This window comes from Ceratotherium simum, chromosome 26 (assembly GCF_057802395.1).
Source record: "Ceratotherium simum simum isolate JZ-2026a chromosome 26, ASM5780239v1, whole genome shotgun sequence".
Lineage (NCBI taxonomy): Eukaryota > Metazoa > Chordata > Mammalia > Perissodactyla > Rhinocerotidae > Ceratotherium > Ceratotherium simum.
Genome location: NC_141925.1, coordinates 21,085,419 through 21,097,933, shown reverse-complemented (window position 1 = coordinate 21,097,933; position 12,515 = coordinate 21,085,419). Strand labels below are relative to the sequence as shown.

The following is a 12,515-nucleotide window of genomic DNA, read 5'->3' as shown; positions in this document are numbered from 1 at the left end:
CTGTTCCAGGCTCGCTCCCATCCAGGAGACCACATTGCACTGAGTCCTCATCTCCTTAGTCTCCTCTGGGCTGTGACAGTTTCTCAGTCTTCCCTTGTTTTTTTATGCCTTTGACAGTTTGGGGGAGTACCGGTCAGGCATTTTAAAGAAAGTCCCCCAATTTGTGTTTGTCAGATGTTTTTCTCCTGGTTAGACTGGGTCTGTGGGTTTTGGAGAGGAAGACCACAGAGGTGCAGTGCCCTCCTGGTTGCATCCCATTGGGGCACTTACTATCAGCGCAGGTTACTACTGGTAAGGTTAGCCTTGGTCCCTGGTTCATTAGGTGTTGGCTATCACTGTGCTGTTCTTGCTGAAAGGTGCTTTTCCCCCTTTGTGCAGCTGTTAAAAAACCTGCTCCAGCACCCCCGAAACCAGGAAACCCACCTCCTGGCCATCCCGGGGGCCAGAGTTCTCCAGGAACATCTCAGCATCCCCCCAGTCCGTCACCAAAGCCATCCACCCGAAGTCCTTCTCCTCCCACTCAGCAGCCAGGCCAGGCTCCGGGCCAGCCCTGCCCCACCTCGCAGCTCTCTGCCCCGCGGAGGTACTCCAGCAGCCTGTCTCCAATACAAGCTCCCAATCACCCTCCACCGCAGCCCCCGACGCAGGCCGCGCCACACACCAAACCGAGTAGCCAGGGCCCGCCCACCCCCATGGCACTGCCCGGTGAACATGGACTTGAGCAGCCATCTCACACCCCTCCCCAGACTCCAACACCCCCCAGTACTCCGCCCTTAGGAAAACAGAACTCCGGCCTGCCAGCTTCTCAGACCCAGGCGGTGAGTAACCCTGAGACTGCGCAGCCACACGCTGGAACCTTACCAAGACCGAGACCAGTACCAAAGCCGAGGAACCGACCCAGCGTGCCCCCGCCCCCTCATCCTCCTGGCGTCCACTCAGCTGGGGATGGCAGCCTCACCAATGCAGCTCCCACCGCTTCCAAAATAGTGACGGGTAAGTGGGGAATCGGTTCAGGTATTTCTCCTTTCTACTCCGCATTACTTTTGTCCTACTCTCCTTCGTTTAAGCTTTGATTTATAGTAAGGGTCAGCGAACTACACCCGCAGGCCTTCTGGCGCGCAGCCTGTTCTTGTAAATAAAGTTTTATTACAGCCGTGCCCGTTTGTTTACCTACGGTCTCTGGCTGCTTTTGTGCTAAAACAGCAGCATTGTGTAGTTGGTTCAGAGGTCATATGACTCAAAGAGCCTAAAAGATTTACTACCTGGCCCTTGAAGTTTGCCGACCCCTGATTTATAGTTTCATTATGGGTTGAAGACCTATCTACATTTACATTTTTCTAAGTATAATGACCTAATCAGGTGGAAGGTATTGTACAACATGAGCATGAAATTTCTTAGTGAATTTTGTTAGTGAATTCCTCATTAAAATGCTTATATTCCTTCTAAGAGGAAAAATGTCCATAGTAAATGAAGCATTTTAGGTATAACTTTAAAAAACATGATTTGTGTCAAATTGGATGCTCTTAGAAGACCTCTGGGCAAGATCACATCAGAGTGCCAGCCTCTAGTAGTGAGGGAGGGAAGAATCAAGATTTTCCCATAATTTCCATGGAAACCTGTTTTGGGTGGTGGTGATTGTGCAGATTTTAGTGGGCTACCAAATGGGATATTTTTATATAAGTAATATAGAACGTGACCATTTTATTTAATTATGATTTTTAAAAAATTTTTATTTAATTATGATTTTAAGAAAAAGTGCTCTAATCTACTATTTGATTTAAGGATGGATTTTTTTTTTTAGTGTGTTTTTAAAAATGACAATTAGGAGCCTTGAGTTATGTCTTACAACAGCCCAGTTTTAAATTTTTCTAAGTGGAGCTATTTTTAGAGAAGAAGCTGAAATATACCTCTGGGCCCTTCAGCCGTACTAAGTGACTTCTCAGCTGAAAATGAGGAAAGCGTACACCCCAAACTGGATGCTCAAATGAGGAGGGTTAACCAACTAGTCTAACTTTTGATAACTTTTTTTTTTCAGGAATATAATGCGTAATTTGCACGTGTTATAAATGGCTAATAACTTTTTTCTGATGACACCTCAGCTTTTATTTTTAAAAACAAAACAACATTGGTTTGTTTGTTTGTTTTCCAATAGATGCCCTCCCTAGTGCCCTCACAGGTGGGGAAGGTTTCCAGGACTAAGGTCTGTAACCCCCCAAGCAGCTTGCCCCACAGCTCCAAATGCTCCTGCTTAGCCGTGTTGTGCATATGTGCTTTTGACTTTGTGCTCCGGAGCAGCCATTTGACCCCATGCCAGCCGTTCCGTAGCTTGTAGACATTACTTTTGTTTTTGTCAGAAGCATTTTGAGCTGCAGTGCTCTGAAATCTGGAGGTAGATGGCAGTAGATTGAGAGCCTGACTTCCAGCGCTCAGATAAGACAGTAAGAATGTGGTCTTCCTTTTTGGTAAGGCTTTCACCGGTGTTCTGCTCTTCTCAGCGTGATTTCCCTGTCATTGATTAGCTCGCCAGCATCCAACCAAAGAGGACTCGGGTGCAGTTAGCACGGAAAATTGTTTCCCTTGCATCTTGAGCTTTAATTTTTAATTTTATATCTTAAGTGCAAGTTAACTGCATGGAGCTTCTTAATTTGATGTTGGACATTCTCAGAACCAAAAAAAAAAAATCTTCCTCCAAAGATTCCCACACTAAATTCCTTTGCATTCTAGCATGCTTACATTTTGCTTTCTTAAACCATAGGAGCTTTTTAAAAGATGCTGTGAGGCTCATCTGAATCATGCCTTCAGTTCCACATTTGGATAGCATAAGGCTCTCATTATTGGTACAATAGCTTTAATCAGCAGATTGGAGCCTTAAGCCTTCAGTGGGCTACTTAGCCAGAGTGTTCACAGCTTGGGTCTGAGTAAGACTTTCTGTAGAAACCAGAAGGGAAAACAGGAGTGCAACCTTTAAAACGTGGAGGGGGAGGGCACAGGTGTGATTCTGCCTTCCCGACTCCTTGGTGATTAACCCAAAAGCCTGGGGTTGCTCAGTTGGGTGGGGAAGTCATTTACAGACTAAAGTAACTAAACCCTAAGTAAGGCTGAGCCTTTTAACAATTCAATACTTGTGACACGCCACAATTTTATTCCAAGATCTTTTCTTTTATTTAGACAGAAAACTATGAACAAGAATTAGGTCTGGTCTTTAATACCCTTGTTATCTGGTGTGTATTTATTCCAGAAGGCTATTTAATGATTTGCTACAACACTGTGATGCTCTCTACTTTATAATTATGAGATAAGTGAAATTTTATATTAAAAGTACTTTTCCTTAAGATATTAGCTAAGTATTTAAAAACCAATCTATGCTGTGAATTCTCCTAACTCAAGAAATTCCAGGTCGCTACAATTATATTTGTATTGTAATTTCTTAAAGACCCCTTGGACTGCCATTAGAAGCACACAAAAGGCTAACGTTTAGAATCTATGAATCCGCTAGGGTTGCTCATGCTGCTGTTAACCATTCTTGGAGATAGCCATTGGGTATTTTGAGAAGAAAGAATGAAACTTCCTTGGACAGGCAATCTTTTCTTATGACGTCATGTTTTCACTTGGAAAACTTGAGACAGACAACTTCCTGAAAACAGGTTATTCATTTAGAGCACTTAATCCTAAAAAGTTGAGTTAAAGTCTGGGGTTTAAGATAAGTTCTTGGGGGAGATCACTGCTGCCAAGCAGGTCTGGCAGGAAACTTCTGGCAGCTCAGCACCAGCACCAGAGAATGGAGGGATTCTGGAATCAATATGAGTCTCTTCTTATTGTTACTCTAGAAAGCGGTAGGACTTTAGCTTCGCAAGTAAAAGAGTTTACATCTTGCTGTTTTTAAAGTAATAGATTTTAGCAAAGAATGTTCTAATTTAAACATTTTATTAAATAATTTAGATGTATGACCTGCCATATTCAGTAAGAACTGAAATTGGAATATTTAATGGTAAGGAAAAGGCACCTGATTGGCCAAAGCATTTTTGCTACTTCATGATCATGTTTGTGCACTAATGCCTGTTACTAACCAGTCACCCTAACCGTGCCTGCTTGCGTCCCTACTAATAGTGCATGTACTGAAGGAGGCTGGCTTCGGTCCTGCTTGCTGTCAATTACTCTGAGGACTAAGTGTGTTCACAGACGTGCGACAGGTGGTCACAGGGCGGGTCTTGTTACTTCTTTAATCTCCATTCTGTTCTGTACCAGGCAGGCTTGAGGTGTAGTAGAAAGAACATACACTGTAGAGTTGGATGTGCCTGAATTAGAGTTTCAGCTCTCTGTGTAACATCAGGCAGGGCACAACCTGGTTGATCTATAAATTGGTGACATTTGTGAGAATTGTTGTTGAAGGGATTGCCTCAGATAAATAAAAGCATCTAACGGTTCTTAATATACAGTGCATCTAAATAAATAGTAGCTATTTATTATCATTTTTATCTAGAAAAAATAGAGTTATATATTAAATTCATTTGTCAACGTTTTTAAAACGCATATGCCCAGATCCAGGCTTCTAGGACCCAGATGCAGGAGGTCTGGGGCCTAGGCAACCATATTTTGATTCTGATGCACCACTTCGTTTTCTTAGTATCAGTTCTTTCATGAGTTAAAAAGACAGTGCTCGGGAGTAGAAGATATTTCTTAATTTAGTGAGCCTGAGAATACCCATGAGTCATTCGTGCACTGTGCGCTGGTAGACCAAGTCACTCTCATAGTAGTCAATAAAAACTCGACACTTTGCTGGTTCTCATGGTGTTCTTTTTAAAAATTAAACTATTTTTATTTCATGAAAGTAATGCATTTAAAAAATAACCATGGATATTAAAGAAAATTTGGGAACTAGAAATAATTCACCCTTCTATAGTTGAAGAAGTCCACCATTCATATTTTTTTCCTTTAGTGTTTTTTCCTCTGAAAAGCGAAGGAGTGCATGATCATAATTATTTTGCATATACAGATTTGACCTTGCATTTTTATTTTACTTTACATCATATGCTCTTTCCCATGTTATAATGTAGTTTTACAGCCATCTTTTTCAATGACTGCATGATATTTCATTAAGCAGATGTATTATTGCTCATAGTTAGACATTTGAGTGGTTTCTGCTTCTACTTGCTGTTTATTTTTAATAAATAGATATCAGAATCATGTCACAATAAACATCCAGTGAGACTTGAACAGAATCTCTCCTTTGACTAAAATAATAAAAAGTTGACTCAAAGTCTCTTGTAGACTAGAAAGTCTCTAACAGCCCTAGAAAACTGATGAGGCGTAAGAGGAAGTCGTTCCCTCAGACTTTAGTTTAGAGAGGAGGATGAATGGTGAGGAGGAGGTGGTTGATTCACCCTCCGATTGTGCCTGAAATGTTTAATTTCAAGGATGTATTTGGATCCATTACGTGTCAAAGTGACTGTCAGAACAACCTTGGAATTTTTGAGGGGTAGGTTTACAACCCAAAGCTCATATTCAAGATTGTTGAAGTGACAAACCTTCTAGCACCATACCCTAAATTATAGAATGCCAGTTCTGGTCCTCGGAGGGCCCACTTCCTGGATCATGATACTCAATAAAGGAAGGAACCTGATTACATTTGTCTGAGCCCAGATCAGTGGTGAGCCACATCACATTCTGCCTGTGAGCTGAGGCTGCATGCAGGACCTCTCTCTCTCTCTCTCTGGTTTTTTGTTTTTGTTTTTTTAATAAAATATCTGTCATATGAACTTTGCTCCAAGCAATATGCTCAAAGACCAGCCCTTCTTAGAATGCATATAATGAAAAGGAATGCCTCATGTAAATTCATAGCCCGAAAGGTTTAGAGGCATTCAAAAAAAATAAAGAAGGATTCCTACAGGTTTCTTCCTAAAATAACCCTTTTCTCCTTTTTACTAAAACGAACAAGAGTGTTTAAGACTCACCCCTCAGCTCCTCAGATACTGTATTCTCTCTCAGGACCCTCCCCCAAGGACATACAGGCTCCTTTGGGGAGGAGGGAAAGCATTCTGCCCAGTAAGAACCGGATGCCAGGGTCCAGCCAATGTGGCTTTGAGCCTCTGTGAGGAGTTGAGCCTCTCGGTCTCCCTTTCTTGTCTCTATAGTGGCTCTCATGCTGCCTTCAGATTATTCTGTGGGGTTCACTGAGCTGATGTGATGACCTGTGTGGAGCACTTAGCACCATATCTGGTGGATAGTAGCTGATCAATACTGTCAGCTGTTGTGATGAAGATTAGTCTCTTTCTGAAAACTGGCTCTGCACACATGCTGTGATTCTTACTGCTTTGTATGTGGAAACACATTTGTTGTTTTCTTTCAAGCAACAGTTCACGTGAGAGTGAGAGAGAGGGCTGGGGAAAGAAAATAACTAACCTCAGGCAAACCAGACAGAGGAGGCGGAGTAAAGGAACTTCCCTTATGCTCCCACCACGCATTTTTTTCCCCTGAGTATATAAGTAAGTGTATTCATCATAAATAGTTAGAGAAATTCAGAAATGTACAAATCCAGAAATTATATGTGATGTAAAAAAACAGATAGCAAATTTGTCCTCTGAAAAGAGTCTGTGGCTGATAGGTGTTAGATTGTGTGTAAATCCAGATATTAACAAGTAGAAATCTAATTGGTATGTACAACGCCTTTGCATCATGCACCCCCCACCAAGCATGTCAGTTCCATAGTTCCTTGTAAACTCTCTGGGCCAAGAAGAGACACTGGCTGGTTGCACCATGTGTCTTGTTGGGTTAGGATAATGGTAAAGGGATTGAATTTGCAGTGGATTTCTTGTACCAATGCTGCCTTTGAGACACAGCTACTTCTCTTTACTTGGGGCTATAGGAAGGGAGGATTGGAAAGATGATTGGGCTAGATGATTCTTCATCTGTCCATCCATCCACCCATCCAGCCACAAAATTTATTGAGCATCTACTATTAATGAGTCACTATTCTAGGCACTAAGGATAAACTGTGAACAAGACAGATATGTTTCCTGCCCTCATTGACTTCCATTCTGATGAGGACAAATCTGAGACATCTTCTATTCTGTGCACACAGACCACCCTCGACTGTACCATTGGATGATGCAATTTAGCACAATTCAGTTGGTTTTACAATTATCATAAGACTTGAATTGTCTGAAATGACACTCAGCACCTGAACTCTTAGACACCTTGGCAACTCCATAAATCTAGAAATTTCTCTGAGTTGTGGTGCATAGGAAACCTTGAGGGACAGGTCTGCCAACCCAGGAGTCATTGAGAGAAAAGGGACATCCCAGGTCTTAGAAAATAGTCCTCTAAGCTCAGAACTGTAGGGACATGTGGGGCCAGGAAGAGGTCTTAAAGCCATGAACCTCCCAGAAGTGCACCTGCATTTGCCAGGTCTGCCTGTGTGGTTGAGGAGCAGGCAAAACAGAAGTGATGTCAAAAGCAGCTCCCAGCAAGGGCAGACATGGTGTAACTCTGCACCACAAGTACACCCCCACCACCCACTCTAGTTCCCTCCCTGCTCCTTACCATGACTAGCTCTAACCTGGCAAAGTGAAACTGCAACAAATCTGAACGTCTCCCTTCTCTCTTGCATCAGCCCTAAAATATCTAATAAGGGTCTCATCATTTATTAGAACCCACATCTACTAGAGGAAAAAATTCTTCTGCCTTAATTAGGGGCTGTCTCCTCCACTTGACCCTAGGCTTCGTTAAAGCTGGGTCTGTCTTGTTCACTGTTGTGTCCTCAGAGGTAGAACAGTGCCTGGCATGGGGCAGGTGCTCAGAAAGTATTTGTTCATGAAGGAATGAATCTGAAACTCACCATCTCACTAGGAAGAGGGCTGTGATTGGTGAAGATGTCTTTTGTGAGCTTAGGAGTGAGGGACAATGACTTGAGGAACATGTATTTGCCATCTTGCTAAAGGAATTCCAGCCAACATAATACGACATGCAAAAGGAATTAGAGGTATAAATATTAGAAAGAGAAGAGAAAATTAATATTTGCAGGAGATTTGGTGGTCTACCTCAGTGATTGTCAACCAGGGGTGACTGCGCCTCCCAGCGGACATTTGGCAATGTCTGGAGACATCTTTGGTTGTCACACTGGGGGAGAGAGGGCTGTGTGCCACAAACATCTAGTGGATAGAGGGCAAGGATGCTGCTAAACATCCTACAGTGCACAGGACAACCTCCACAACACAGAATGATCCGGCCCCAAATGTCATTAGTGCCAAGGTTGAGGGCGTAGCATTAATAACAGGAGGAAAACTCATCAGCCTCAGAGGAGGGAGCTCTTTCCAGTGAAGCTCATCTATTCCTGTACCCTAGATGTTGTCAGGAGGTTTCAATTAGTGATTAGAGGCATTGTTAAGAAAGAGATTTCCTTTCCTCAATCAGAGCAAGCAAATCCTTCAAAGGTTGCCTCTCTAAGGACTGCCATGGGCTCGCAGAAAGGACCACCAGAGCCAGGAGGCGGGGCTGTGCCACATGGCTGCCCTGGGGTCTCAAAGGCTTGACTCAACTTCTAAGGGCTGATGGTGCCTCTAGTAAGGGAATGTGTGTGTGCATGGGCTGACTCTTAAACTTTCCAGCTTCTCTTCTTATCAGAGCATCCTTGGGTGGCCTCTTGGGTGTTACCACGCGTTGATACCATGTCTCCTCGTGTTTTTGTCCAGACGCCAATTCTAGGGTTTCAGAACCGCTTCGCAGCATCTTTCCTGAAATGCATTCAGACTCAGCAAGCAAAGACCTACCCGGCCACATTCTGTTGGATATAGACAATGAAACAGAAAGTACCGCCCTGTGAAGAAAGCCACCTGCCAGCCCTTGACCGCTTCCACCCTGGTGAGTGGAACAGGGGCAGGCGGACATTTATCTCTGCAGACCAAACAGTGAAAAGCTTTCAGTGGAGGGAGAAAGGAGGCCTTACCATGCAGGACTGCCTTCTCACAGCCTGAGGAGACGGCGAGGCTGACACTTAAAGCTGAATGACCTGTGTCTTGAAGTTGACTTTCTTTACATAGGAAAGAAATCATGCCAAAAAATCAAAAAGAAAGAAAAAAAATAAAAGAGAAATACCAGAGTGGAAAGAATATTATTGCCGAGACGTGTCTAGGAAGCTTTTGTCAATGCTGTAGTGCAGGCGGCACCAACAGCAATTTGGAATGCATAAGAAGCAATGCGTTAACTATCTATTTAATAAAACACATTCATTATGCAAGTCGCCTACTTCCTGCTACCTGAACTTTCATTCTCATATATCAGGAGGGAGGTTCCTCTCCTTCAGACGTGCTGCAGAATCATTTTGTATGAAGTATGGTCTTTGTCTCCCCGCCCCCCTCAAAACCATGAGCATTGATGGTGACTGCTGGATCTGTCACCTCAGCAAACTGGATATGACTTGTGCCTTGTTGGATTGCCAGAATGTAGAAAGGAATGTACTGTTCTTTTCTTTTTTTTTTTTTAAACAATGTAATTGCTACTTGATAAGGACCGAACATTATTCTAGTTTCATGTTTAATTTGAATTAAATATATTCTGTGGTTTATATGAAAACTTTATAATTCTTGGAGGCAAAACTGTGGATTGTGTGTGTGTCTGCGCATGCATGTTCACATAAGCAAATGGAATTGTGATGGGACATCTAGGGGTCTAATTGTAATGGTAGAAGTTTGAAAGAGTGAAGATCAAGGTTACGGCAGTGAAACCAGCCACCAGGTGCCCCAGAGACCTCCTGGACTGGCTGTCTCTCCCGAATGTTCCGTGGGGAAGGCTCTTCCTTTGCTCTTACCAGTCCTGACACCCCTTTTTGTCCCTCTAGAGACACTTGGACTCTTGGAGGTGGCCTCACAGTCACTCAGCCCCATGGGCCCAGTGCAGAAGTCAGAAGCCGTTACTATCTGTGGGAATTCCCTTTTCCAATGACTGGAAGCCACTTCTTTCCCAGGATTGAAATACTTGGGAAGAGTGAATGGGGAATTGGAGCAAAGTGAGGCCAACGGTCTGGATGGCTGTTCTGATGACAGACCCTCCCTGTGGCCCAGATTTGGTGGTCTTCTCTTGGAAGTAGAGGGACACACTGCCACTGTTGGCTGCCCTGAGCTGTTCCATTGATAGAGTTGTTTGCTAGGTGCATCAGTGACCTGTCCCTTGCTTAGAAGACGTTGGACCTCCTTCCACTATGAATTAACTTAACAAGTTTAACTTGAAAAGGGCAATCACTTTTTCCTCTTAACGCAAAGCTCCTCGTACCCCAAAGTACTCCCTACACTTACTAATTACGTTGAAAATATGTACCTGTAAACCTGTTTCCCCCATATCTTAAATTTATGTTTGTTAAGGCTCATTCTTCCCCCCACATACACCATCCATGCTCTTTTTCTCTACCCCTTTAGCTATAGAACAAACCCTGTAAGAAAGCAAAGGTCTCGGTGTCAGTTGCTCATCAGTATTGACCCCTTCTCCAAGGAGGCCGGCTGTCCACAGTCAGCATCTCTGCGGCGCCTTAGAGATGCTTCCTCCGCGATGCCTGAGCTCGCACTCAGGAGGAAACTGGGACGTGGTGGTTGGTGCCTGGGGACCAGGAAGGTCCATGGTGAACGTTCTTCCCAGAATGTCCCATGTGTTTTGTTATTGCTGATTCTGAAATACAACAAACCGTACCCTCATTATTTTAAGAATGGCATTCAGGTTCACCTTCCCATTGTTTTTATAATCTTCCTCCCCTAATAGCTTCAATCTAAAGAAAAATGAAATTTATTTGACTCTGTGTGTACATCAAAGGTAGATACCCAACTGAGGCTACCGGCCGTGCTCTTGAATGGGTGAGTCCTGGTGTGGTCATGGTGGCTCAGCTTTTGGTATTCAGAGCTGTAACTGTATCATGGTAGAAGCATCTCCAAGGTGCCACAGAGATGTGGTTACCCCTGCTGGGGGAGTTGCCACATTGCTGTCATCTTCTCCTGGAACCACACATGACAGAGCCTTTTTCATCCTACCATAGTCAAAGAGGTGGAGAAGTCTGCAGTCTAAACTCATAGCAGCCATCCCTGACCATCCAGGAAGGTGCTGGTCTCTAGATATCTGCCTTTTCAGACTATTTAATTCCCTTCTCTACTGAACAATTTCTCATAGAAAGTTCTAGCCCTGTGTGCTCAGGCCTCTTTTCCTGCTCCTCTGCCCACAGCTACACCAGGGTGAAGGACCTGTTCCTCTCACCACACCTTGCATTCAGCACCCATCTAGCCTGTTCTCCATCCAGCACTTTGGAGACCACAGGGGTCAGGGCAGGCCCCTGGCTGCCCTGCTTGTGCAAGTTTCTCCCCTGTGAATTCCTGAGTTCAGATGCAGTTGGAGAGACTGAATCCCCGGGCCTTCTTGATGGCCCTGGTGCCCTAGGGGCTCCATGGATGGACCCTTGTCCCCTTCTTGGGGTTCCAGCTCCCAGTGCTCCCCCAAGCCCAGTGAGTCCCACAAGTGCTCATATTTGGAGGTCTTAAGACAAGCCCTCCTTCTGGCTTCTCTACCTGTAGTCTTTTCCCGCCATGTCTCCACCTGCACCGTATTCCAGAGTCTTTGCCCTCTTCTCACAGATCCTGCTCTACCATCTCTTTACTCCAGGGTCCCAAGGGGTCTCTGTGACTCCCTGTCTAGGGGTCTTGTATCAGACTGGGCAACACCTCATTGACAAAAGTTTCTAGACCAATGGCTTCCACTTTTCCAATATCATAGTGGTGAAGCTAGGGAGGAGGAAAGATCCACTGGCATGGGAAAGCCACTGGCTCTGATGCAACCAAAAGGCAAAAAGTGGCCCAAACTGCCTAAGCTGCCAGTTAAGGGGAGCAAGGCAAAAGGTGGGGGCCCCTCTCTCTGGAAGCCACGTTTAGAGGTATCTCTATAGTCCACCCTCCCACCCACAACACATCTGTGTCCTTGAAGCCATTCTGCATTTCCTGCTCTGGTAGTCTCACAATAAATTCCTTTTTTTTATTTTTGGCGTAAACTTTCTTAAGTTTGTCTCTGTTGCGTGTGACCAAATGACTCCTACTTGATGCACTCCCTAAAAGAGGTTCTCCTCTTCTGCTCACTCCTAGACACATGGCTATACATGCCCCTTGCAGCTCCACAGGCAAACTTTCCTCTTCCCACACTCTCCCCACCCAACTCCACTCTTAACTATTGTTGTGTGACAAATGACCACAAATTTAGCAGCTTAAAACAACACACATTTATTATTTCACAGCTTCTGTGGATCAGGAGTCCAGGCATAGCCTAGCTTGGTCCTCTGCATGGGTCTCACAATGCTGCAGTCAAGGTGTCAGCCAGGGCTGTGGTCTCATCTGAAGGTTCGACTAGGGAAGGATCCACTCCTAAGGTCCCTCAGGTTGTTGTCAGAATTCATTCCTTGTGGTTGTAGGACCACAAGGTCTGAGGACCCTGGCTTCTTGCTGGCCATCATCTGGAGGCTGCCCTCAACTCCTAGAGGCTGCCTGAAGTTCCTGGAC

The 12,515-nt window shown here is 44.4% G+C and overlaps 1 protein-coding gene across 4 annotated transcripts in view; it reads left to right on the top strand.

The window, feature by feature from the left end:
- The window catches only part of LOC101392595 (rho GTPase-activating protein 17), a 93,900-nt gene extending 81,644 nt beyond the window's left edge, over positions 1 to 12,256 (top strand). For 2 of the 4 annotated variants that reach the window (XM_087417158.1, XM_087417155.1), the window contains 2 exons: positions 379 to 993; positions 8,688 to 12,256. In XM_087417158.1, coding sequence (XP_087273284.1) covers positions 379 to 993; positions 8,688 to 8,818 — 746 coding nt within the window. In that variant the 3' untranslated portion in view covers positions 8,819 to 12,256. Of the gene's footprint in view, positions 1 to 378; positions 994 to 2,152; positions 2,201 to 3,939; positions 3,989 to 8,687 lie in introns of all 4 variants that reach the window. The other 2 variants (XM_087417157.1, XM_087417156.1) reach the window with 2 other exon arrangements.
- Positions 12,257 to 12,515: the final 259 nt, after the last annotated feature.